Source organism: Prionailurus bengalensis, chromosome A2 (genome assembly GCF_016509475.1).
Source record: "Prionailurus bengalensis isolate Pbe53 chromosome A2, Fcat_Pben_1.1_paternal_pri, whole genome shotgun sequence".
In the NCBI taxonomy this organism is placed as follows: Eukaryota; Metazoa; Chordata; class Mammalia; order Carnivora; family Felidae; genus Prionailurus; species Prionailurus bengalensis.
In genome coordinates this window covers 27,017,797-27,045,441 of record NC_057348.1, presented here as the reverse complement: position 1 = coordinate 27,045,441, position 27,645 = coordinate 27,017,797, and the positions used below count along the sequence as shown (strand labels likewise).

Here is a 27,645-nt window from a genome sequence, read left to right as displayed (position 1 = left end):
AATAGATTATGATTTTGTTTTGAATATATTTCAATACTTTGCATATTATGTGTAAATGGTATATCTTTTTACAGTCTCAGCCCCATGCTTATATTCACATTTACAAATTTCATCCATTCTACAAGAGATTTCACATCCTCCAGGAAAAACTAATTTGTATTAGTTTTTGGTATTTTTCAGAACAGAATTTTTCAGAATTTTAACTGTAACAGTATAGGTAGCTTAGCATGGGCTTACCCTTCACTGTATTACTTTGAGCAAGTTGTTTATCCTCTCCACCCCCACACTGCGTATTTGTAAAATAGGGATTAAATCGAAATTACCTCTTAGGATGGTTGTAAGAATTATCAGAAAGAATACACATAAAGTACTTAGAACAGGGCTTGACACACATTAAGTTCTCAGTTAATTTTAGCTTCTTTTGATTACAGAGAAGAGCAGAGGTAAACTGCCTTGTTGACAGTTATACTCCATATCTAACACAGTGTCTGGCACTTAGTAGCTCTCAACTATCTACTTCTGAATGAATAAATAACTTGTCCTTGAGAAATACTTCTAACTACACAGAAGGAAATGCAGCGAAGGAGTTTTCATGGTCAAAGTGAGCAGTAAGTTTTAAAACTGAAGGTTAGGGGCGCCTGGGTGGCGCAGTCGGTTGGGCGTCCAACTTCAGCCAGGTCACGATCTCGCGGTCCGGGAGTTCGAGCCCCGCGTCGGGCTCTGGGCTGATGGCTCAGAGCCTGGAGCCTGTTTCCGATTCTGTGTCTGCCTCTCTCTGCCCCTCCCCCGTTCATGCTCTGTCTCTCTCTGTCCCAAAAATAAATAAACATTGAAAAAAAAAATTTAAAAACTGAAGGTTATTCAAACAGTGTGGGGACGGGGGAAAAAGGCACAGGGTTCTATGATTAGTGCATTAAAGTAACTTGCTTCTCCTGGGGATTATACTAGGGATTTTGTTAGGATAATGGTCATAGTAATAAAATGTAACCAGGTCCAAAATCTCTGGTTAAATTTGGTTAATTAGTATAATTTTTATATTAAGGAAGAGTAGCAAATTTACACAATCATAAGTGTTGTGTAATAAATATGGCTAGTATATACTTTAGATATACCTGAAGACCATTTTAAAAATGCTTTCACAAAAAGTTTGTAAGACTTCCCAGTCTTTTCAAGAAAGGTTGTCATAACCAAATTATCAGGGAAGGAACCTTTATCTTCTATGTTTGCTTTAAACTTTACTGTGCTTCAAGGACTTTTCAATTGATTAAGGTATATTTAAGAACTATGATATTGTATATATGTGTACATATGCATTATGCATGCACTATAAGCACTTCATGGAAGTCTATGAACAGAAAGAAACATCTTTTCTATTAACTTATCACAAACAAGACATTAGATGTCAGAAGACCATGTAAGATGAGCATCATGGACTCCTTTCTACTGCCTTTTGCCCTCTTATTACCTTTGTTGTGTCCTTTTCAATCCCTCTGAACTCCCTGAAGCTTCATTCTAGAAGAGTAGCTTAAGTAGAATGAGTAGCTCATTCTAAATTCTACCAGTGCCTCCATCTTGGTGGTCATGGCAGGCTCCTTTCCTGTGTTAACAGAAGGGAGGTGGAAGTCCTTCATATTGGTCCTTTTAGGAGACAAACCTTTCTCTTAATATTATCAACTATATACTCATAGCTTAATTCCAATGAATATGCTAAACAACACATTGGGCCCCTATGGAATGAGAAAGGGTAATATGAAGAAGGAAATCCCCCTAGTAAGAGGGAACCTGAGTAGAGTTGGAACCCAGATGTTTTTTGTCAGTGGAGTTAGACAACATCCCTCTCCACATGTGTCTATTTGGATTAGGATTAGATGTTTGTGGGTACTGGGGCAGAATAAATTATAAAGATATGTGTACCCTTTTGCATCTTGTGATTTGTACTAAGGCCAAAGCCTTCCAGGAGAAAATATTTAAACTCTATCCACTATTGAGGTTGAGATATACCTAACTGATAGAGGATGGGGGGTCTTAACAAAAGTTACATTTTAGGAGGGGATGTTCCAGAAGAGGATCCAGCATAAGGAAAGAATATACAATGCATTAGGCCAGTAACAGCACCCAAAACAGTAGCAGGAAATTGGTAATAGATATGGCAAATAGCCAAACTATCCCAACCCAACAATACTAGTGGAATTAATCTGGGGATGGGGGGAGGGGAGAGAGGATATTTGTGTACATTTTTTAAACTAGAGCACTTTTGGATTCAGTCAACTTCATGTGGAACCCTCTTAACCCCTAACACCTTTTCTTACCTCGAAAAAAACATCTTTTCCTGGTGAATAGATAAAGATCTATACCAAAAACTCAGACATCAACAGTAATGGTGACAAACTGTAAGTGGTACTCAGGAAAAGAATGTAGGAAAGAATCATGAAAGCAACAAGGAAAAAAAAGTCCTTAATCCACAAGGTAAGACATATCAGGTTCACAACAGACCTATCCACAGAAACTTGGCAGGCCAGGATGGGGTGGCATGGTATATTCAATATGCTGAATCAGAAATATATGCAGCCAAGAATTCTTTATCCAGCAAGGCTGTCATTCAAAACAGGAGAGATTAAAAGTTTCCCAAACAAAAAACTAAAGGACTTTATGACCACTAAATCAGCCCTGCAAGAAATTATAAGGGGGACTCTCTAAGGAGAGAAAAGATGAAAAAAGAAAAAAAAAGACCAAAAGCAACAAAGACTAGAAAGGACCAGAGAACACCACCAGAAAATCCAACTCTACAGGCAACATAATGGCAATTAATTCAGATCTTTCATTACTCACTCTAAACATCAGTAGACTAAATGCTCCAATAAAAAGACATAGGGTAACAGAATGGATAAGAAAACAAGATCCATCTATGTGCCATTTACAAAAGACCCAATTGAGACCTAAAGACACCTTCAGATTGAAAGTAAGGGGATGGAGAACCATCTATCATACTAATGGTCGTCAAAAGAAAGCCAGAATAGCTATACTTACTTCAGACAATCTAGATTTTAAAATAAAGACTGTAACAAGAGATGAAGAAGGGCATTATGTCATAATTAAGGGGTCTATAAACAAGAAGATCTAACAATTGTAAACATTTATGTTCCAAATGTGAAACACCCAAATATATAAATAAATTAATCACAAACATAAAGAAACTCATTGATAATAATACCATAATAGCAGGGGACTTCAACATCCCACTTACAACAATGGACAGATCATCTAATCAGATTATCAACAAGGAAACAACGGCTTTGAATTACACACTGGACCAGATGGACTTAACAGATATATTCAGAACATTTCATCCTAAAGCAGCAGAATACACATTCTTCTCAAGTGCACATGGAACATTCTCCAGAATAGATCACACACTGGGACAAAAATCAGCCCTCAACAACTACAAAAAGATCGAGATCATACTGTGCATATTTCCAGACAACAACACTATGAAACTCAAAATCAACCACAAGAAAAAATTTGGAAAGGTACCAAATACTTGGAGACTAAAGAACATCCTACTAAAGAATGAATGGGGTAACCAAGAATTTAAAGAGGAAATTAAAAGTACATGGAAGTCAAGGAAAATTATAGCACCACAGCCCAAAACCTCTGGGATGCAGCAAACGCGGTCATAAGAGGAAAGTATATACAATCCACGCCTTCCTAAAGAAGGAAGAAATGTCTCAGATACACAACTTAACCTTACACCTTAGAGCTGGAAAGAATAGCATATAAAACCCCAAAACAGCAGAAGACAGGAAATAATAAGGAATAGAACAGAAATCAATGCTATCAAAACCAAAAAACAAAAACAAAAAACAGTAGAACAGATCAATGAAACCAGGAGCTGGTTCTTTGAAAGAATTAACAAAATTGATAAACCACTAGCCAGTTTGATCAAAAAGAAGAAGGAAGGACCCAAATAAATAAGATCAAGAATGAAAGAGGAGAGATTACCACCAACATAGCATAAATACAAACAATAATAGGAGAATATTACAAGCAATTATATGACAATAAAATGGGCAATCTGGAAGAAATGGACAAATTCCTAGAAATATAAACTACCAAAACTGAAACAAGAAGAAATAGAAAATTTTAACAGACCCATAACCAGTAAAGAAATCGAATTAGTAATCAAAAATCTGCCAAAAAACAAGAGTCCAGGGCCAGATGGCTTTCCAGGGGAATTCTAACAAATGTTTAAAGAAGAGTTAACGCCTATTCTCTTGCAGCTGTTCCAAAATATAGAAATGGAAGGAAAACTTCCAAACTCATTCTATGAAGCCAGCATTACCTTGATTCCAAAACCAAAGACCTCACTAAAAAGAACTGCAGACCAATTTCCCTGATGAACATGGAGGCAAAAATCCTCAACAAGACACTAGCCAAGTGGATCCAACAATATGTTAAAAGAGTTATTCACCACAACCAAGTGGGATGCAGAGCTGGTCCAATATCTGCAAAACAATCAATGTGATACATCACATCAAAAATTAAAAAAAAAAGACAAGAACCACATGATCCTCTCAATAGATGCAGAGAAAACATTTGACAAAATACAGCATCCTTTCTTGAGAAAAACCCTCAAGAAAGTAGGGATAGAAGGATCATACCTCAAGATCATGAAAGTCATATATGAAAGACCCACTGCTAATATCGTCCTCAACAGGAAAAAACTGAAAGATTTCCCCTAAAGTCTGGACACAACAGGGATTTCCACTCTTGCCATCGTTATTCAACATAATATTGGAAGTCTTAGCCGCAGCAATCAGACAACACAAAGGAATAAAAGGCATCTGAACCAGCAAGGAAGAAGTCAATACTAGGTATTTATCCAAGGGATACAGGTATGCTGTGTCAAAGGGACACGTGTACCCCAATGTTTATAGCAGCACTATCAACAACAGTCAAAGTATGGAAAGGGCTCAAATGTCCACCAATGGATGAATGGATAAAAAAGACATGGTATATATACATATATATACATATATATGTGTGTGTATGTAGATATACCAGATATATATGTGTGTGTATACACACACACGCGTGCGCGCGCTCGCGCATGCAATGCAGTATTACTCGGCAATCAAAAAGAATGAAATTTTGCCTTTGCAACTACGTGGCTGGAACTAGAGGGCATTATGCTAAGCGAAATTAGAGAAAGACAAATATCGTATGACTTCATTCATAGGAGGACTTTAAGATACAAAACAGATGAACATAAGGGAAGGGGAGCAAAAATAATATAAATATAAATATAATATAAATAATATAATATAAAAACAGAGAGGGGGACAAAACATAAAAAACTCTTAAATATAGAGAACAAACTGAGGGTTGCTGGAGGGGTTGTGGGAGGGGGGATGGGCTTAATTGGTAAGGGGCATTAAGGAAGACACTTGGGATGAGCACTGGGGGTTATACATAGGGGATGAATCACTGGAATCTACTCCTGAAATCATTGTTGGACTATATGCTAACTTGGTTGTAAATTTAAAAATTAATTAATTTAAAAATATTGTATCAATATTGCTTTATTGTTACTAATGTAAGATATAATTGGGGAAGGTGAATGTGGGGTATATGGGAATTCTCTATACTATATATTTGATTTTTCTATAAATCTATAGCTTAGAATATTTAGGAGTGCCTGGGTGTCTCAATGGGTTGAGCATACAACTTCAGCTCAGATCATGGTCTCACAGTTTGTTTGTTTGAGCCCTGCATTCAGCTCTCTTGCTGTCCGCACAGAGCCCCCTTTGGATCCTCTGTCTCCCTTTCTCTCTGCCCCTCCCCTGCTTACACATATGTGTTCTCTTTCTCTCTTTCAAAATATAAATAAATATTTTAAAAATAAATAAAATAAAGTAATATCTATTTTTAAAAAATAGATACAACCCAGTCTTAATCCAATGTGGATGTACATTTATCTGACCACTGTGGTTGGTAGAGATAGGCATTTGATCTCAGTCAATTCAAATTAAGGTGATGTAAGGACTTTGGCTCAAAATGTTCTACTTAGAAATAAAGAAATGAGATTGAGAAATCTGCAGCAATTTTGTGAGCTTGCCTAGGGATTAAGCTAAACTAGAGAAAAGAATATAGAGAAAGAATCTGGCAATGCTTTTGGAGCTCGGGATACAGCTGGATCTACTCTGGTCAGCTAAGTTACATGAACCAATAATCAACTATTTATTGTGTGAGCCAGTTTCAGTTTAGCATTCAATCCCTTTAAACACAAAGAGTGCTGAAAGAACAAATGTGCAAATTATTAACTTCTGTTTTGGGAAATGTACTCAAATAAAGCAAAATTTCTATTATACAAGATAGCAATATAATAGCAGAATAATAACATGATCACCAAATCAGTTCAAACATCTTCAAGATCCAAAATTTTGGATACCATAACCTGTTTTTTGCTTATTTTTAACATTATGATCTGGTTCCTAAGTAAAACGATCTTCATGAAAGGGTACTGATGCAATTTTATCTCCAATGTTAACAGTGACAAAATTATTTTTAAAGTAAATTCATAATCTTTTTTATAAAGCAGCAAATAGACTATTTTAAACTATGAATGTTTAAGGGTTTTTGACATAGTATGAAAAAGAAGTTTCCAGACAGAATTTATAATAACAAATAAATTATATCCTCTGTCCTTTGATATTCAGATTAGCTTCTTGCATAATTTTGAGGCTTTGTAAGTTTTTGCACTTGGCTCTTTATTTTTGCCTCCAATTGTAAATTCCCATATAGTTTTACAGAACTATGGTAGAACATTTATTTAAAGATCACCACATACACATTTCTATTCATAATACTTGAACAAAAAAAGCCATCAGTAGTCTGTATAACAGGTCTTTAATACTCAATTAAATCACATTAATTTAAGGTGCTCACACACAAAAAAATTATTTTGCTTTTGTTCCTACTAGTGGAAAGGTACATTATAATTGTAGCCTTCAAAAGAGCCTGCATACTAAAATTTTATTCAAGAATATAAAATTAAATTTCAAATAATCCAGGAAAATGTAATAAGAGTCTACATCCTAGACTTTTTTTCAGGGATTTTCTAGATTCCTTTTCAGGGATCTCCACATGATTCTCTCTCTCCTCTGAATCTTCAAAATCCAAGTCTCTCCCAATGGGAACAAATAATTAAAAAATCTGTAAACTCCCTAGTGCTGGCTATTAAAGTTTCTCTACTGCCTTTCACAACCAAACTTCTTGAGCGTTGTCTTCACTTGCTGTCACCACTTTCTTACTTGCCAATCACTCCTCAGTCTACTGGAGTCTGGCTTCTAAGTGAAAGGCTCTAACAAAAGTAATCTTGCAGAGGTCACTGCTGATTCCCAGGTTACTTTTCAAGTCTTATTTGGAATCTCAGAAGCATAGGCATTTGCTGTCCTATCCCTTTCTTGAAAGACCTTTACACCACTGGCACAGGAGTCACCAAATATATATGGTCTTTCTCCTACTTTTTTGACTGCTCCCTTTTGATCCTTTATCCAACTCTCACATGTCATTTCTGCCCAAGCTTTCTTTTCTTCTTACTCTAGTCTGTCTGGTTTTTCTACTCCACTATCTCAGAGTCGTTACTTACCATCTGAATTTGGTAACTCCTGATTCTGTATCTCTAGCCCTAATTAATCTCCATCCGGGATTTTAGAACAATTTACCCAACCACCTATTCAATAGCTCAAACTGCATGTCCCACAGGTACCTCAAATTTATTCCATCTAAATTTAACTTATAATCTGATCTTCCTCATGAATGACCTCACCATTCACCCAGTTATCTGAGCAATAAACTGACAGGATCCTTTAATCTCCCCTTTTCCTTATCTCTCACATCCACTCAACTACAAAGCAAGGCCTTTGTCTTAACAGCGGTAAGAAATCACTAAAGGGCATTTAAGCAGTGGAGGGACAAGAGCATATTTGTGTATTAGAAAGAGTACAATACCACATAACAGAGAATGGAGTGGAGTTAATCACAGATCGGAAATTATTTTGACCTGTGGTGGAAACCATGGGGGAAATGATACTTTTAATGAATGTTATGTGCCAAATACAAAAACAAACACGTTGAGAAAGACTTTTTTCTTTAACGCAAGTGTTAAACTAAACATACTAGAAATGACAAATATCTCTTCCTGTTACATCATTCCTTCAGAAAATCTGCTTCCTAACAGTGCTGCTTATATCCTATACCTGCTTTGCCCTGTCCTCAGCTGATTGGATCACCTGTGGATATAGGATTTCAGAAAAACCTTACCATAGACTGGGTTAAGCCAGTTAAGACTTTTTCTACTAGTCGCACAGAATGCAGACAGCCAGTCTCTACCTGGTTCTTACACTAATTTGTTTATTCTGTTGAAACAGAAGTGTTCACATTCGATGAGGAATTTTTGAGTACTATATACCCAAATAAAAATCAGAGAATATAATAGCAAAAGTGAAAAAGTGAAAATACCTTTTAATCAAACAACTGACATTTTAGAAATCCTACAGAAATAATTTTTAAAAATTAGGACAAAGATTTGAAGGGGACAATGATGTTCACTACTGGGCTATTTATAAAAGCAAAAATTTTAAATAGATAAAAGTTGGAATAACTAACTATATTATGAACAATAGAAGACTGCTTAAGGACATGCACAAAACAATAACAATGTTTATTTCTTTGCAGTGAAATTATAGTGATTTTCTTTTCTTTTGCATTTTTCATGTTTTCTGAACTAAGCATATATGCCTTTTATTAGAAACAAATAAAAAATATTAATAGAAAAATCTACTCACCACTTTAATTAACCAAATAGTCTCAACATCACAATAATGAGACAAACTGGTATTATTTCTCTCCAAAAGGGATGCATTATATCACTTATGTAGTGATTTTTTGTCCTAAGTGTCTAATTTAGTCATAGAAAACAATTAGACAAACCCATATTGAAGGACATTCTACCAAACAACTGGTGTGAAAATGCCAACATCTTGAAAGACCCCAATTGTTCTAAATAAAGGAGACTAAAATTACAACCAAATTTGAAGTATGGTCCTTGATTGACCCTGTGTGGAAAAAAAAACATTAGGAAAACTGGAGAAATGTGAACATAGACTGAATATCAAAATATATTATTGTTCAATATTAAATTTCTTGAATGTGATAATGATACTGAGGTATAATATATATGTAGTTTTATGGTATAAAATGGTATGTAGGAGATTATCCTCATTCTTAGGAGATACATGCTATTATGCTATGTATTTAGTAGTAAAGCACTCCAACTTTAAATAGTTCCACTAAAATGGACATGCCTGGGCAAGCACATACATGCATGCACGTACACACACACACATACACACACACACACATATAATTATTAGTAACAGTGTTTCTCAAGCTGTTTCTAAGAGCATTTTTTAGATCTTTTTTTCCTAATTAGTTCCCTTCCCCCCATAAAATTTTTGAAAATTATGGTTAAAAAAACCCACAAAATTTGCCATCTTAAATATTTTAATTTTTTTAACATTTTTTATTCATTTTTGTGAGACAGAGACAGAGAGAGAGAGCATGAGCAGGGGAGGCGCAGAAAGAGAGAGAGAGGGAAACACAGAATCCGAAGCAGGCTCTAGGTTCGGAGCTTTCAGCACAGAGCCTGACATAGGGCTCAAACCCACAGACCGCAAGATCATGACCTGAGCCAAGTCAGATGCTAAACTGACTGAGCCACCCAGGCGCCCTGCCATCTTAAACATTTTTATGTGTATAGTTCAGTATTATTAAGTATATTTACACTGTCGTGCAATCAATCTCCAGAATTTTTTCATTGTGTGAAACTTAAACTCTACACCCATTAAACAACAACTTCTCACTTCTCCCTGCTCCACCCATTCCCTGGCAACCATCATTTTACTTTCTGATTCTATGATTTTTTTCTGCTCTATATACTTTATAGGTGGAGTCATATAGTATGTTTGTATGTGTGTGTATGTTTGTGTAATTTGCTTATTTCACTTAGCATAATGTCCTCAAGGTTCATCCATGTTGTGGTGTGTGTTAAAATTTCCTTCCTTTTTAAGGCTGAATAATACTCCATTGATTGGATATATCACATTTTATTTATCCATTCATCCATCCATGGACACTTGGGTTGCTTCCACTTTTAAATGTTGTGAATAATGCTGTTAAGAACATAGGTGCACAAATACCTCTTTTCAAGACCTGCTTTCATTTTCTTTGAATACATACTCAGAAATGAATCATATAACTCTATATTAATTACTTGAGGAACTGACATACTATTCTCCATAGCTGCTGCACCATTTTACATTGCCACCAACACTGCACAAGTTCTAATTTTTCCACATCTTCATCAACACTTATAATTTTACATGTTTTGGATATGAGCCGTCCTCATGGGTGTGAGGTGATAATTCATTAAGATTCTGAACTGCAATTCCTTTTTTTTTTAATTTTTTTAAAATTTTTTGAGAGAGAGAGAGAGAGAGAGAGAGAGAAACAGACATAGCATGAGCATGGGAGGGTCAGAGAGAGAGGGAGACACAGAATCCAAAGCAGGCTCCAGGCCCCGAGTTGTCAGCAGAGGGCCCGACTTGGAGTTCAAACCCACAAACTGCGAGATCATGACCCTAGCCAAAGTCGGACACTTAACCGACTAAGCCACCCGGGCGCCCCTGAATTGCAATTCCTTGATGATTTGTAATGTTGAACAACTTCTCATGTGATTATTGGCCGTTTGTAATATATTTTCAAGACCTTTGCCCGTTTTTTAATCAAGTGACTTTGTTGTTGTTGTAGAGTTGTAGAAGTTCTTTGTATATTCTAAATATACACATTATCAGATATATGATTTGCAAATGTTTCTTCTCATTTCACAGGCTGCTTTCTCACTCTGCTGATTGTGTCCTTTGATGCACGTTAAGTTTTAAATTTTAATGTTGTCTCATTTGTCTTTTTTTAGATTTGTTGCCTGTGCTTTTATGTCATATCCAAGAAATCATTGTCAAATCCAGTGACATGAAGCTCTTCCTCTATGTTTTCTTCTAAAACATAGTTTTATAGTTTTTAAGTTTTATCTTTACGTCTTTGATCCATTTTGAGGTTTTTTGTTGTTGTTGTTTGTTTGTTTTTTATGTAGCATAAGGTAAGGGTCCAACCTCATTTTTTCTTTTTTTTGCATGTGCATATCCTGTTTTCTATATAGCCTTCTTAGCATGAGTCAACACTAACTGGCTTTAGGTTAGCCAGTTATATAGGTTATATCTTTAGGTTACATAAAAAATACATATATTATATTTATAATATATATAATATATAATATAATTATGTAATATATTAGTTATATATTATTATATTTATAATATATATATTTAGGTTACATAGGTTATATATTTAGGTTATATAAGAAAAAACCTGCTACTGAGATCTAACAACTTTTTCTGACAACAAAAGAGTATTTATATATTTAAAGACAAACTGGTATTAAATATCAGCTCACTTTGCTCAAACTTTCACTCTTGGCTGATGACGTGATACTCTATATGAAAACCCTAAAGATCCCACCAAAAAACTGCTAAAACTGATCCATGAATTCAGCAAAGTTGCAGGATATAAAGTCAATGCACAGAAATTGGCTGCATTCCTATACACCTATAATGAAGCAACAGAAAGAGAAATCAAAGAATCGATCCCATTTACAATTGCACCAAAAACCATAAAATGCCTAGGGATAAAGCTAACCAAAGAGGTGAAAAATCTATACACTGAAAACTATAGAAAGCTTATGAAAGAAATTGAAGAAGACACAAAAAAATGGAAAAATATTCCATGCTCCTGGATTGGAAGAACAAATATTGTTAAAATGTCAATACAACCCAAAGCAATCTAGATATTCAATGCAATCCCTATCAAAATAACACCAGCATCCTTCACAGAGCTAGAACAAACAATCCTAAAATTTGTATGGAACCAGAAAAGACCCTGAATACTCAAGCAATCTTGAAAAAGAAAACCAAAGCTGGAGGCATCACAATCCTGGATTTCAAGATGTATTACACAGCTGTAATCATCAAGACAGTATGGTACTGGCACAAAAACAGACACTCAGATCAATGGAACAGAATAGAGAACCCAGAAATAGACCCACAAATGTATGGCCAACTAATCTTTGACAAAGCAGGAAAGAATATACAATGGATTAAAGACAGTCTCTTCAGCAACTGGTGCTGGGAAAACTGGACAGCAACATGCAGAAAAATGAACCTGGAACACTTTCTTACACCATACACAAGAATAAACTCAAAATGGATGAAAGACCTAAATGTAAGACAGGAAGCCATCAAAATCCTCAAGGAGAAAGAAGGCAAAAACCTCTTTGATAACAGTCACAGCAATTTCTTACTCAACACGTCTCTGGAGGCAAGGGAAACAAAAGCAAAAATGATCTATTGGGACCTCAAAATAAAAAGCTTCTGCACAGTGAAGGAAACTATCAGCAAAACTAAAACACAACTGACAGAATGGGAGAAGATATTTGCAAACAACATATCAGATAAAGGGTTAGTATCCAAAATCTATAGAGAACTTACCAAACTCAACACCCAAAAAACAAATAATCTGGTGAAGAAATGGACAAAAGACATGAATAGACACTTCTCCAAAGAAGACATCCAGATGGCCAAGCGACACATGAAAAAATGCTCCACATCACTCATCATCAAGGAAACACAAATCAAAACCACAATGAGATACCCCCTCACACCTGTCAGAATGGCTGACAGTAACAACTCAGGCAACAACAGATGTTGGCGAGGATGCGAAGAAAGAGGATCTCTTCTGCACTGCTGGTGGGAATGCAAACTGATGCAGCCACTCTGGAAAACAGTATGGAGGTTCCTCAAAAAATTAAAAATAGAACTACCCTACGATCCAGCAACTGCACTACTAGGTATTTATCCAAGGGATACAGGTGTGCTGTTTTGAAGGGGCACATGTACCCCAATGTTTATAGCAGTGCTGTCAACAATAGCCAAAGTATGGAAAGAGCCCAAATGTCCATCGATGGAAGAATGGATAAAGAATAAGTGGTATATATATACAATGGAGTATTACTCGGCAATCAAAAAGAATGAAATCTTGCCTTTGCAACTACGTGCCTGGAACTAGAGGGCATTATGCTAAGCGAAATTAGTCAGAGAAAGACAAATATCATATGACTTCACTCATGTGAGGACTTTAAGATACAAAATAGATGAACATAAGTGAAGGGGAGCAAAAATAATATAAATATAAATATAATATAAATAATATAAAATAATATAAAAACAGGGAGGGGGACAAAACATAAAAAACTCTTAAATATAGAGAACAAACTGAGGGTTGCTGGAGGGGTTGTGGGAGGGGACATGGGCTAAATGGGTAAGGGGTAGGTATTAAGGAATCTACTCCTGAAATCATTGTTACACTATATGCTAACTAACTTGGATGTAAATTCAAAAATAAATAATTAAAAAAAAGAAAAAAAATATCAGCTCACTTCATTTAATCTTTTCAAGGATGCATTTTACAACTATATTCATTTTTCTAAACCTAAGTGCTTATTCTATAAAACTATCTTAGAGGGGCGCCTGGGTGGCGCAGTCGGTTAAGCGTCCGACTTCAGCCAGGTCACGATCTCGCGGTCCGTGAGTTCGAGCCCCGCGTAGGGCTCTGGGCTGATGGCTCAGAGCCTGGAGCCTGTTTCCGATTCTGTGTCTCCCTCTCTCTCTGCCCCTCCCCCGTTCATGCTCTGTCTCTCTCTGTCCCAAAAAAAATAAATAAAACGTTGAAAAAAAAATTTTTTTAACTATCTTAGAGAAGTATTTATACCTAAATATTCAACTACTGTAATAGTTTTTTTTCCCCTCTGAGAAAATCATCAGGTAGTAGCTAGTTTGGGAAATTTCAAGTTAATACATGAATTTTGAAATATTTGGTCATCTAAAGGTATAGGCAGGAAAGTGTCATTAGAACCTCATCGACCAGAGAGGGGGAAAAAAATCTATCAACAGTAAAACCCTCAAAATATTTCCCTACACCCCACCTTCTTGAAAAAAGAAGACATCACTACTCTCAAATCAAAAGTCAGATGGATGACTCAGGTATCACTAATTTTTCTCAACTTACTTTAACTATAAAATAGTCACAGTTTTGGGGCGCCTGGGTGGCGCAGTCGGTTAAGCGTCCGACTTCAGCCAGGTCACGATCTTGCGGTCCGTGAGTTCGAGCCCCGCGTCGGGCTCTGTGCTGACAGCTCAGAGCCTGGAGCCTGTTTCCGATTCTGTGTCTCCCTCTCTCTCTGCCCCTCCCCCGTTCATGCTCTGTCTCTCTCTGTCCCAAAAATAAATAAAAAACGTTGAAAAAAAAATTAAAAAAAAAATAGTCACAGTTTTTAAATTATTCTATCAACTTGGCATTATTGTCACTCATAAGGTTATTCCATAATGTGGAAATAGAATAAAATAACTCTTCAAGTAGTAAATGTTTCTAGATTATTGTGCAGCAAAACAAACTTTGATCATCAAACCAGTATCTTTTCCTTCCCATTATGCCAAATAATTTGATTATGAACTGCAAACAAAATATAAGCTACAACTATATTGTAGTAAATACTGTATATTCTTAGTTCGAAAGAATACTATTTCTTGTCAAATTGATAATCATAGCATCTAACTTGAAGGACTACATTGACAAAGATTCCACCACCCTCAAAAACAGTAGTCTATTCCATTTTAAATGTCATCCAATATCCTTTAATAACATTAATACACCACCGAATTGCTTTCTTTGTAGAACAAAGACAAACACTTTAAAGCTTGTATAGTGCCTAATTCTTAAGGTTGTCAAATTAAGTTAATCAATTTAGCACAATTACAAAATGTACTGACTTCTTTAAAAACTGTAGAAATTAGAGAAAATGTTTCACTGTATAATGTACATAAATAACTTGGCTTAAGCCAAGTTTGTTTTAGTTTATTTTTTTGTTTTTGGTGTCAGGGCTGAATTTTGGTAGCCATTCTTAAAGTCATAACCAAATCCAAGAGTTTAGTCATGGGCTTGCATTCATCCAGATCAAGCAAGAACATCTGATATTGTGAAATTGGGTCTCTTCCTAGCTCTCATTTTGAGTTCATATTGTTAAAGTAGTACACACTCCAATTTTGCTTTATAGACACCACTATCACTGGTAAGGGTAGATTTCACCATAGACAAAACAACTTTGATCTGAGTCAGGCAGTCTTTGAAATGCCTATTGCCTGGACAGGCCCTATCCCTTATTTGCTAATCAAAGTCCATTTATAAATCTCCTGAACTTGTTGGAGTTAGGAGGGTCAGGAAATGACCCAATGACTCAATCCCTGGGCAACTGGACAGTGGACAATTACTTTCTCTCAAGGAGATAGGGAGATTGAAGTAAATGATACTGGTTTCTTCTAGCCTTAAATTGAATAAACCAGTGATAAAATAACAAAAAAACACCTGAGTAAAGAGACTTACTGATGCACTATGATTAATCACCTCCATAACTAGCTTTTCCATCAATAAACTGAGATTATTAATTCACCCATTTACTTTAACATATTTTCAACTGCTTTCTTCTTGTTTTCTCTACACCAAAGCCTATGCCTGTCTTTTAAGATTATATTCATCCTTCATCTACTCCCTCCCTCATTCACTCATCCAGGGGAACTAATGTTTTGTTATACCAGGTACAAGGTTGAGCTAGTATACTAGGCCCTAGGAATGCAACGGTAAACAAAACAGGTATGGTCCCTGCTCTCTTGAAATCGACAGTCTAACAGAGATGGCCAATATTATAAACACAACAAAATTTCAATTATTTCAGTAATGCTAAGTACTAAGATGTTATGAGAACTTATAAATAGGGGGATCTGATCAAGTCAGGGAAATCAGAGAAGGTGTCCCTGAGAAAGGAACCCCTGATCTAAACTCTGTGTTGACAGAAGTAGGCCTTAACCAAAGAAAAAAGGGAGCAAAAGTAATCTATTCAAAAGAACATATCAGCACCCTACAGTGGAAGCACACATGTTGTACATGAAGAACTAAAAGAAACTGAAATGAAGGGGGTTTCATATTGTATATATTGAACCTGGAAAGGAAGACAGGTTTATAGTCACAAAAGGGTTAGAAGCAAGAGACTGATATGACTGGATTTGTGTGTTATAAATATGACTCTGCAATGTGCAGATGGGTTTGAAGGGAAGCCAACATGGTGTGTGAATTAGGAGGCTATCATAGTAGTTCAGGGAAGAGCAAATCATAGGTAAATCTGAGTAGAGACTACAATGGAGGAAAGATAGATAAATAGGTTTAGGTGATGGATTGGTATGGGAGTGTATTATTTATCTATTGCTATGTAAAAAAATTACCCTAAAATTTAGTGTACAATAAATACCTCATAATTTCTGTGGGTCAAAAATTAGGATATGACTTAGCTGGATGCCTCTGACTCTGGCTTAGTCATAAGGCTGCAGTGAAAGCACTGACCAGGGATGCATTTACCTCAAGGCTTGACCAGGGAAGGATTCACTTCTAAACCTAACTCATGTGACTGCTGACAGGCCTAAAGTCTTCATTGACTTTTGGCTGGAGACATCAGTTCCCTGCAACATGGACCTCTCCAGGGGTATTCATAATATAGAAACTTGATTTCTTTGTATAAGGACAGAAGTAGGGAGAAGAACCAGAGCAAGGGAATAAAAGCAGCTGAGCAAGAAGGCAATCATATCTTTTTGTAACCTACTCTTGGAAATGACCTAACAGCATCATACTATATTCATTAGAGTGAGTCGCTAGGTCCAGTACACTTCCCAGGGGAGATTACACAAAGGACAAACATACCAGAAGATGTGGATCAGTGGAGGCCATCTTGGAGGCTGCTATGCCACAGGAAGAGAGGATACAGGAGGCACTGTGGTATTAGTGAGAGTGGGAAGGATGGAAAAGGCCCAGGTCTGGAGAAGTTTTATTTTGGACATGGTGAATTTGAAAGGACAAGGTTCCTTTAATTCAATCAATAAATATGTGTTTACAAAACACCTATTATGTGCCAAGCACTACTCTAGAAGATGAGATATAATGATGAACATAGAAAAAAATCCTTGCCCTCATCAAATTTACCTTCTAATAACTTAAGACAGATGATAAACATATAAACAAATAAATACAGATAATGATAAGGAGAGAAAGAAAATAACACAGGACAAAGTTGTGAGTTTCTCTTCAGCTTTGATGTTACAACATGCTTTTCAGTGACCCAGGTAGATTGTTAAAAGCCTTAAGATGTCTCCTGGATTCCCCCTGTACTCACACTGACTTTCTGCTTCTCTTAAGGCACTTATCTAAAACTTCTTTGTATTATAGTGAAAGTCACCGTTTGTGTCAGGCCAAAAATTGGGCCTCCTCTCAACCCCCAAGATGCCCACATCTACCCCTTGGAAGGTGTGAATGTTTCCTTATCTGGAAAACAGGTCTTGCAGATGTGACTAAGTTAAGGATCATGCAATAAAGAGATAAACCTGAATTATCCAAGTGAGTCCTAGATGTCATCATAATAGTCCTTGTAAGAGATACTGAGAGGGGCGCCTGGGTGGCGCAGTCGGTTAAGCGTCCGACTTCAGCCAGGTCACGATCTCGCAGTCCGTGAGTTCGAGCCCCGCGTCAGGCTCTGGGCTGATGGCTCAGGGTCTGGAGCCTGTTTCCGATTCTGTGTCTCCCTCTCTCTCTGCCCCTCCCCCGCTCATGCTCTGCCTCTCTCTGTCCCAAAAATAAATGAACGTTGAAAAAAAAAATTTAAAAAAAAAAAAAAAAGAGATACTGAGAGAAGATATACACACAAAAAAAGAAAAGGTATTCATTGTGACCATGGAGGCAGAGACCGGAGAGATGCAGTCACAAGTCAAGGAATGCTAAAATCCACAAGACGCTGGAAGAAGCAAGGAGCAGATTGTCCTCTAAAGCTTCCAAAGAGAGTGCTGCCCTATTAACACCTTCATTTTTGGTCTTCTGTCCTCCAGAACTTTGAGAGAATACATTTCTGTTGTTTTAAGCACACAGTTTTTGGTAACTTGTTATAACTGTCACAGGAAACTAATACGCCCTTCCAATGTTACTCCCTATCACCAGATTCGTGGGATTTATCACAAGTTGTAATTATTTACTTACTCACCTGTTTATTGTGTCTCATCCCCTTGAATGTGTAAGCTCCATAGAGATGGGGCCTTTCCTCTATACCTAGTTCTTGGCATAGTGTCTAGCATATATTACAACCATAGGAAATATCTGATAAGTGAATAAATGTCCCCAGTAGATAACAAGTCTTATTAAGACAAGAGACGATGTCTATTGGCCGTAATTCCCAATGCGTCCAGCCCAGAATCTAACCAAAGACTTATTGAACTAGGTTTGAGCTCTAGGAATCAGGGATTCTGGATTCTAGATATTTTACTGCAACATTATGTGGCAGCCTCACCTCTGCCTGTGTACACACCTAGCGTTAGACTTAGTGTGTTGAAATAAGTTTGTTCCTTATCAGTTTTCTTAGCCTTGATAAGGAGCAGGTCCAGACAGCATTCATTTTCTCATGCTGTGCATGATTCACAGTGGGTGGCATACTGTAGGGGACACAAATAGTTAAGACTTTTTGGTGAATTAGAGTATCAGGCTTAGTCATAACTAAAAAGTAACATCATGTCCTTGAGTAAATTCCTAATCAATGCTGAAATGAAATATTCTCAGCTGAAAGAACACTAATCCTTAACGTCACACAGTTGTAGACCTGTGAAGCACTTGGCCTGTAGTAGGCGCTCCATGAGTGGTACCTGGTTATTAATAACACTATACCAGGAGCTAACTCAGCCTTGAGTACAACATTAGACAAGAGCACCAAATCAGCTCCATCACTTATTGGCCATGTGATCTTGGGCAAGCTATTTTACCTTTCTGACCCAAAGACTGATAATAATAACAACCTTATAAGAGTGGTTCCGACCTAGAAACTAAATGAAATAACCGAGTGGTTAAACTTAGGAAAGTGCCTGACTCAATACTGTATGTAGTTATTATTTTGAGCAAAAACCCTTGGCTTTTTAACATGTGCAGTGATTTTGAGTAAAATACTCCTACTTCCTTGGGCCTTCTGAAACAACGAAAGGGGCTAGCAGTCCCTATAACTGCCTCAATGAGACCACGTTTGGGAACCTTCGAACCAAAGGCCATGTGAGGGTTCCACAATTCCACGCCTCTTTCTTTCAGCAACCTACCAGTTAATGGTGTCATAAAGGAGACCAAACCGACGCGACAGGTTTTCTAGAAGAGTCCAGCACCTGTGGTAGCTCTTAAACCAGGCTCATTTTAGGCTTTTTACGCACACACAGGTCATGACCTTACAGAGCGCAAGTCACGGGTTGGGCGGTCCAACAACTCCAAGAGTGTCCCTAGGTTGCCAGGGCAACGTCGACGTCACGGCGTAGTCTCACTTGCCCATAGGCAAGAAGCCCACAGAGCTCAACGCGCAGGCGCCTCGTGGGAGCCAATGGGTGCGGCCCCATAGCTGGCGCCGCTCGGCCCCTCCCTTTTCCGATCGAATTCGGGGGCGGGGCGGGGCGGGGCGGGGCGGCGGCGGGAGCGCGCCCGTCTCTCCCGGGCGAGCGGGCGGTTTTCGGTGGCTTCGTGGTTGGGCTCCCCGTTTCGTAGGTTACGCACGCAATCACTCCCCAGGGGGCCGCCCGGAGCCCGCCCAGGCAGCTGCGCCATCTCATGCCTGGGCACCCCTGAGGCGGGGGTCGCGATGGTGCGGGGCAGGGGCTCGACAAGGAGCTGACCGGGGGCTGAGAAGAGTCGGGGCCACGCACGAAACCCTTCCCTTACCCGCGGTGGGGCTCTGGGGCTCCGGCCCGCCGATTTCCAGCCATCAGGGTCACGCCACTCCCTGGACGCCCTGAACTCCGTGCCCCCCAAGCCCCGGGCCCCCTGCGGGAATGTTCAAAAATGAGTACCAGGTAACCCGAAACGACTCTCCAACCTGTGTATAGTATTTTCCTCTAGGGTGAGGTAGTTCGCATTCGGGGTGAGGACAAAGATCCCTCCCCATTCCCCCATAACTGGGTCTTTTTCTGGGTGCGGAGGAAGTACTGGATGAGTGTGGTCTTCACTCCAAAAGAAAAAAGAAGAAGGGAGCCAAGGTTTGGGCATGTGATTTGGCTTTTGTTCAGTCGTCAGCTCAAGTTCTATTCAAGCTGTATGGATTGCCCGTGACTTATTAAAATGCAGATCTTAAACCCCCAACCAGACCTCCTAGACCGGAATCTAAAGGGCAGGGCCCATAAATCTTGAGTTTTACCAAGTGCCTCTCACTATTGATACACTGGTATCTCACGTAATATAAGTAAAATATATTGCTATAAAAAAGCATATATGCCCACTGGGGGAAACTTGTAAAATCAGAGAAAGCGGAAGGAAGAGGGGAGGAGTATTTTTCGAGGTACAAGGAGCTTTCTTTAAAAAGGGAGGGAAAAAACTGCCTCAGATTTAAAATTTTTTTTGATATATGACCTAATTCCAGAAGTTATAGTAATTTATAGTAATTAGTTCCTACACACAGTTTGCACATGATACTGGCTAAGTAAGAGATTAAGTGTCTTAATGTGACTGTGTTAAAACTAAGAAGCCAAAATATCTTTATATTATAGGGAATAATTAAAAGCTGGAAATTCTTTACAAAAATCAGACGGATTTGCTCATCTGCTGCTTATAATTAAAACAGACTATAAAAGAAAAGCATATTTAGTCTTCATTTCAGATTCTCAATTTCTTGCAATTAACTCTTCCTCAGAGATAATCATCTTAATTATTTTCTTTGATAATTAAATCTTATGGATATTCAGTTATGTGTTCAGTATTTTTACATAAGCATGGCCCTCCATATTCTCAGGTTTACAATAGGGAACACATGTCTATAGAAATGATTCTCTGTCTTTCTTGTACAGATTTTATAGATTTCCAAATTATATTAAATATCTGCAAAGATCTAGGAATGCTCAGAATAAGAATTGTCTCCCATCCCTCACTCTTTCCCAAGCTTTTTTATTGACCAGTGCCAATATATTCAATTCGCCCTTTTTTTGAATAATTATTGCTGACACTATTGAGCCCTTGCTATGTACAAGGTATTGTGCTTGATGGTCTATTTACTATCTCGTGTAATCCAACAACCCATTTTACAGATGGAGAATCAAGAAGTTAAATAGCTCTCAAGGTTGGACATTTAATAAATGCCAAAGCTAGTGTTGGAGCTCTGGTCAGTATGACTGAAAAGCTTGTAGCCACAGATAATTTATCAGAATTTATTAGCCTGGCTCTAGAGTTGAGTTTAAACCCTTTAGTCAGACATGACTAGAATGTTTTGTAAGCATGATTTATACATGGCATGTAAAGGAACCCCACACTGAGAGACTGTAGGGTTTGTATAACATAATTTAATGTATATTGTGCTTTGAAAAAAAATTCCTTAAACCATTTCTCCAAGGTGACCCAAATCAGAATGGTTGTGGCTTAAGTATAATCAGGGTATAATGTAGGAGTTATAACAGGGGTAATGTTTCTTCCCAGATCTACTCAACAGACAGATGCCTGGAACAGCAGTTATAGACTCTGTGGTGGGTGTTATTTCCTCCTTAGCACTGCCTTTCACTATAATTTAAACATGTTTAATGTTTTTGTTTTCTAGGGAGGTGCATTTGTTGAAATCTTTAGTGCTCAGGGCAAAAATCCTGGAGCAAAATGGAAGATCCTTGGCAGTCCCTCTGTGATTTGGAAAGTAAGTGCTGGAAGCTAGAGCCACCTAAATCCTGGAATGAAATGAGAATGAAGGTTATAACAAAAGGGACTTGATAAGGTTTCAGAACTGTATTTACTGGTTCATTCATGATGCTGTTGGCTGCAGCTCTCCCAGAAACCACTCCTCAGTCCTTTAAGGCTTTGGCACAGGGCTCATAACCCTTCTCTGTAAGCCAAGTCCTATTGTTGTTTCAGGTGACTTCAGTGTTTGTGAGGAAAATCTCTCCAAACCTTGTGCTTCCCAATTTCTTGATCTCTTCAGTTACAACCTCTTGGGCTCTGTGTCAGCCCCCACTGCCACTGTCATGCCCTGGACCTTATCACTGCAAACTGCAGGGCCTCTGAAATCAGTAAGACATTGAGACATGCCCCTCTGCCCCCGAGCTTCAGTTCTTAAGGCTGTTTGCTCAGTTACTCACTGTATTTGTTCTTCAATCTAATTGAGACCTTTAGGCCACTGGCCTTTCTACTTCCCCTGTGCTTAGTTTTATTTAGGCTTGTACGTTCTCTGTTTTCACTTCCTTTACTCTCTAGCCCAGAATCCACAGTCTGTAATTTCAGTCACTTCCTGGGCAAAACCTTGAATGCCCTTGCTTTTTGTTCTTTCATAGTGCTTGCCTAACGAAGGCCAACCGTCTCGGAATCCCCAGTCATTTATCTTTTCTGAGCTGGTTTTGGGGCTCCTCAATAACTTTGGAGAAAATATCTATAGCCTCTTAGATTAATATTCCTATAAATTCAACGTGAACAGCCTGGAAAGTTCTCTTTTTATGTTCTCTTAGTCTTTAAAATGATTATTATTATGTTTAATGTGTATTTATTTTTGAGAAAGACAGAGCACAAGCAGGGGAAGGGCAGAGAGAGAGGGAGACACAGAATCCGAAGCAGGCTCCAGGCTCTTAGCTGTCAGCACAGAGTCTGATGCAGGGCTCGAACCCACAGACCCCGAGATCCAGGACGTGAGCCGAAGTCGGATGCTCAACCAACTGAGCCACCCAGGCGCCCCTAAAATGATTATTTCTTCATTATCTTCAGGGTTTCAACCACCATTCTCCCTACCCCCTACTTCCAAACCTATAACCAGGACAGGCCCTCTTCAGTGACTCACCAGAAGACCTCACACCCCATTTCACAGGGCAAACTGATGCCATCAGATTGAAACTGTCTCAGCTTGCTGCCACCAGATCTAAAAACCTATATCCGTCCTTATCCTTTTCTCTTTCTCTTCTCTCCTATACAACTAAAGAGAAGAATATCTTTCTGTGGGCCTTGTTCTATGGAAAACTCTTTAAAGCTACTGTTAACTGAGTGCTTACTGTTTGCCAAGTCCAGCATTAAGCACGTTATATGTATCTATACAGTAGTCTTGTGAGATAGGTACTTTATGCCAATTTTCTGGATGCTAAAACTGAGGCTATAGAGAGAGTAAGCAACTTTCTTAAAATCCTACAGCTCTGAACTGTGAATGAGAGTTAAAAGATGCTCTGATGGTATAGAGCAGCGAGTGTAGGAAAGGCTTCCCCAAGGAAATGACATTGGATCTCTGAGAGCTAACTATATACTGTGTGGGGCTGGTAGAGAGAAGAGTGTTTCAAGTAAAGGGAAAAGCACATACCAATTCCTTGTGCAGGAGAGAGCTTAGAATTTTTAAGAGATTGCAAGAAGGCCACTAAGGCCAGGACTGAAAAAGAGAGAGAGAGAGAGAGAGAAAGATTGAGGTTTGAAAAACTGGGCAGCGACCAGACCACGTGGCAGGTTATGGACTGTGTTGATGATTTGGGTAAGCTGTTGAAAGGTTTTAAGTATATGCCTAACTTGTGTATAGATGGAATAAATAATACACTTAGTCTATGTGTGTTCATTTCAAATACGTGAGAGATGCTGTTGTGATGGATACAATACAGATTTATTTTAATGTTATTTAATTCTTAGCAGCCATTAGTTACAATGCATTTCTTAACACATACAGAATGGAAGATTGGTAGGATCTGTGAAATATTATAACAGGTATTTATACTCAGATTTCGAATTTGCTTCAAAAAAAATAGAAAAAAATTTCTATTCCCACTTTAAGTCATGTAAATTGGACTGTCACGTATAAGGAGGCTTTTTATTTTCAGGCTTTGTTTTGTTTATGTTTCTCCTACATTAGATTTTTTTTAAGTTACCTTAATTGTTAACACTTTACTTTGTACTGATTTTAAGTAGGTGATACATAGAACTTCACATTAGGGCACTAGTAAAATAAGGCAATAATTAATTCTGTATGAGCCATGGCCAGGCACCAAGGAACTTATGGACTGGATACAGTTTAGGTTAGATGATTTTTTTTAATGTTTATTTATTTTTGAAAGACAGCACAAGTGGGTGAGGAGCAGAGAGAGAGGGAGACACAGAATCTGAAGCAGGCTCCAGGCTCTGAGCTGTCAGCGCAGAGCCTGACACGGGGTTCAAACTCGTGAAACACAAGATGGTGACCTGAGCCGAAATCTGACACTTAACCGACTGAGCCACCCAGGCACCCGTAGATGATTTTTTTGTACTGTAACACAGAGTGATATTCAGCCTGTGCCATTAGAAATACATAAATAAAGTGAGAAGAAGAGTAACTAAGCTCTGGAAACTAAATTAGTAGTGGGAATCCCTGAAACTGGGGAACTTCTTACAGTTTGGGAGGAAGAGTTTCTTGATACAAGAGGATTTTTCAAGTGACATAGTGTGGCTTCTGTAGTCCAGTTCCCAGCACATTTCAGGGTGAAAGTATCATCAAGGCCTGAGCCTACTTTTAAGTCATTTGAATCTGGGACTTTTTTTCCTGTGGGTTTGCAGCTCCAATTTTATAATAGAAGCCAAATACCATTGTTTATATTTTTGTTCTACAGGAGTTTGATAAAGAAGCTAAAAGCTTTGTGTTTGTCCTGGAAGGCAGCAGCCAAACAAACAAAATCCAGTTACCAAAGGAGAATAAGCAAATCCGTAAGTAAGATTTTTAATATTAGAGCTTAACATTTGATTCTTAAAGTTATACTTTTAGGTCTACTACACAGGCATTAGTTTGATTTTTACTGGCATCTGTTTACTTAAAGTGATAGGCTTGTTTTTAATTTAGGAAGTAACCTTTGCCAGGCTTTATATAATATGTATTGAATATATATAAATATTATATAAATACATATATTCTGTTTCAATGTTAGTTTGAAATCTGGAAGTGTTTTTAAGAAGATTTAGAAGATTATTTGATAGCCATTGATTATCATAGTACTGATAGTTATTGAGTAATTAGTATGTGCCTATGATTTCCCTAGCATTTCACATTTATTAACTCTCTTAATCCTGACATTGGTTCTTTTGCAATGAACACACTGAGGTTGGCTCCTCATCAAGAAATCAGAGAGTTAAGGGTAAGCTTTGAAATAAACCCAGGAGTTCTAAATGATAGGAATGAATTCATGAGAAAAAGTTGTGTAAGAAACTATAGAAGGCATTACTTAATGACACATCAACTTGTAATACCATTAGGAATATTAATATTTAATATGTTTAGATATAAATGTGTTTCAACAAAAGCCCAAAGAGTAGATTTTCAATTCTTTCATTGGAAATTCTGATCAGCATTTTAAAGCAGAAGGAACCTTGAGAGATCACCTGAATTTACAATCAGAAGCCCAGTTATTGGCAGAACCAAGGTTAAAATTCAGGACTCTATCACCTATCAAATTGGGCTTTGAGTAAACTGATGGCAATGTAAGAAATATAGTTTTTTAAAATGATTAATCAGATTTTCATCAACTTTATGCTATGTATTTATTAACTATAGATTTCAGGTGGTTTATTAAGTATAAGCAGCCAGTTATTTTTTTATGTTAATCATTTACTTATCTGTTCCTTTATCAATTAAGAACATTGATTGAGGGGCACTTGGATGGCCCAGTCAGTTGAATGTCCAGCTGTTGATTTTGGCTTAGGTCTTAATCCCAGGGTCATGGGATCAAGTGCCCCTGTCTGGCTCCACACTGAGCATGGGGCCTGCTTATGATTCTTTCTTCTCTCCCTCTTCCCTTCTCCCCTACTTGCACTCTCTCTCTCAAAAAAAAAAAAAAGTTATGAAAAGATCTGTTCTTGGTACTGGATTTTCTCCTTTTGATTTAGCTTCGCAAACTTTCACAGGCTCTGCTTTAGCTACCACTTCAAGCTACTGCATGTATATTTTAGATTTCTAACACATAAACCAAATCATAGAAATTATAGATGGAAGGTGATTAATTTTAAAATGGTTTGCCAGTGTTTCTTTCTAAAATAAGAAACAGAACCTGAAAGAGAAGGGATAATCTTTTTGAAATAATTTTAATTAATTTGCTACCACTTTAAAATTATGATTTCCTCATAGTTCCTGTTTTTTTTAAACAGTAGAGTTTTTTTTTTAATTATTTCCTCAAAAATGTATATGCTTATAAATGAAGTGAACTAAGTAAGGTGAGCCAGAGAAATATGCCTGAAACTGTAGGTTATTTTTACTACAGGAGACATGGTCCATCTCTTTTTTAAGGATATTGACTTTGTGAGATGGATATATCTGATTTGCAGGAACATGACTTTGTTCTAAACCAAGGTCTCTTGTTGGCCTATACTTCTGTGTAATGCCCTTAGCATCTATGCACATAATCATGTTATCAATAAAATCAAATCACTTCTGGTAACCTTTCTCAGTTGGATCTGAGAAAGATTTCTCCTCTACCAGAGGCTCAGTGACTAAAGACAAGCTCCCTTTACCTACATTTATGTAAGTTTTTTTTTTTAGAAATAAAACAAATTTAACGTGTTATAATTGCTTTTTAAAAGGAAAAATGATAGTTTTAATTGGAAGAAACAGAAGACTCTTTTAATGTATTTCTTGTACAATGCCCTGCAATTAAAAATTAATTGGGCTCTTCTGTAGCATGTGTGGTACTATAACAAATGGAACAGTTACAGAGTCTGCCTTGTACTAATGCCTTTCAGATTAATTATTTGTAATTTTTGATAACGGAACTTTATAGCTATTTTTACTAGTATAAAATGACCTTCTAAGTGAAGCTGTTGTTAAACTTAAATGGTGTGTCTTGAATGGAGAATTAGCTTTCAATTAACATTTCTAAATTTAATTCAGTTGCCATTATACACTCCTATTTTAAGAGTAAACATCCACTTTATTTATGCAAACTTGACATTAGGTACCCCATATGTATTTCCTACTATATTAGGTACTTAGGAAAAAAGTTTAATGATGAAAGTAAGTATGTTTAACTTTTCATTATTTTCATTTTTTTGAGAGAAAGCACATGTGAGAGAGTGGTAGCAGAGGAGGGGCAGAGGAAGAGGGAGAGAGAGAGTCTTAAGCTCCACGCCCAATGCGGAGCCCAAAGTGGGACTCAGTCTCATGACCATAAGATCATAACCTGAGCCGAAATCAAGAGTCGGACTCTTAACTGACCGAGCCACCCAGACGCCCCTAACTTTTCATTTTAAGTAATGATATTTCTGAATTATATTTGAGCATCTCTGAATGCCAGAGTTTTGCTTGTTTTTTACTTAACATCTTATCAAATAAAGGAAAATGTGATATTAATGATCAGATTATACACTTCTCCAGTGCACGAATCTTGCACCATCTCTTCGTACGCCTGACTTAGCATATCATAT

At 37.5% G+C, this 27,645-nt stretch overlaps 1 protein-coding gene and 1 long non-coding RNA gene across 6 annotated transcripts in view; one reads left to right on the top strand and one right to left on the bottom strand.

Moving 5' to 3' along the window:
• LOC122487382 overlaps positions 1-19,649 on the bottom strand; it is a 58,896-nt gene extending 39,247 nt beyond the window's left edge. The window contains exon 1 of the long non-coding RNA XR_006298362.1: positions 19,392-19,649. This is a non-coding gene — a long non-coding RNA (uncharacterized LOC122487382). The remainder of the gene's footprint in view (positions 1-19,391) is intronic.
• A 145-nt stretch (positions 19,650-19,794) lies between these two features.
• The window catches only part of CFAP20DC (CFAP20 domain containing), a 239,001-nt gene continuing 231,150 nt past the window's right edge, over positions 19,795-27,645 (top strand). For all 5 annotated transcript variants that reach the window (XM_043587804.1, XM_043587807.1, XM_043587805.1 and 2 more), the window contains exons 1-3: positions 19,795-20,129; positions 21,857-21,946; positions 24,849-24,942. In XM_043587804.1, coding sequence (XP_043443739.1) covers positions 20,109-20,129; positions 21,857-21,946; positions 24,849-24,942 — 205 coding nt within the window. In that variant the 5' untranslated portion in view covers positions 19,795-20,108. The remainder of the gene's footprint in view (positions 20,130-21,856; positions 21,947-24,848; positions 24,943-27,645) is intronic.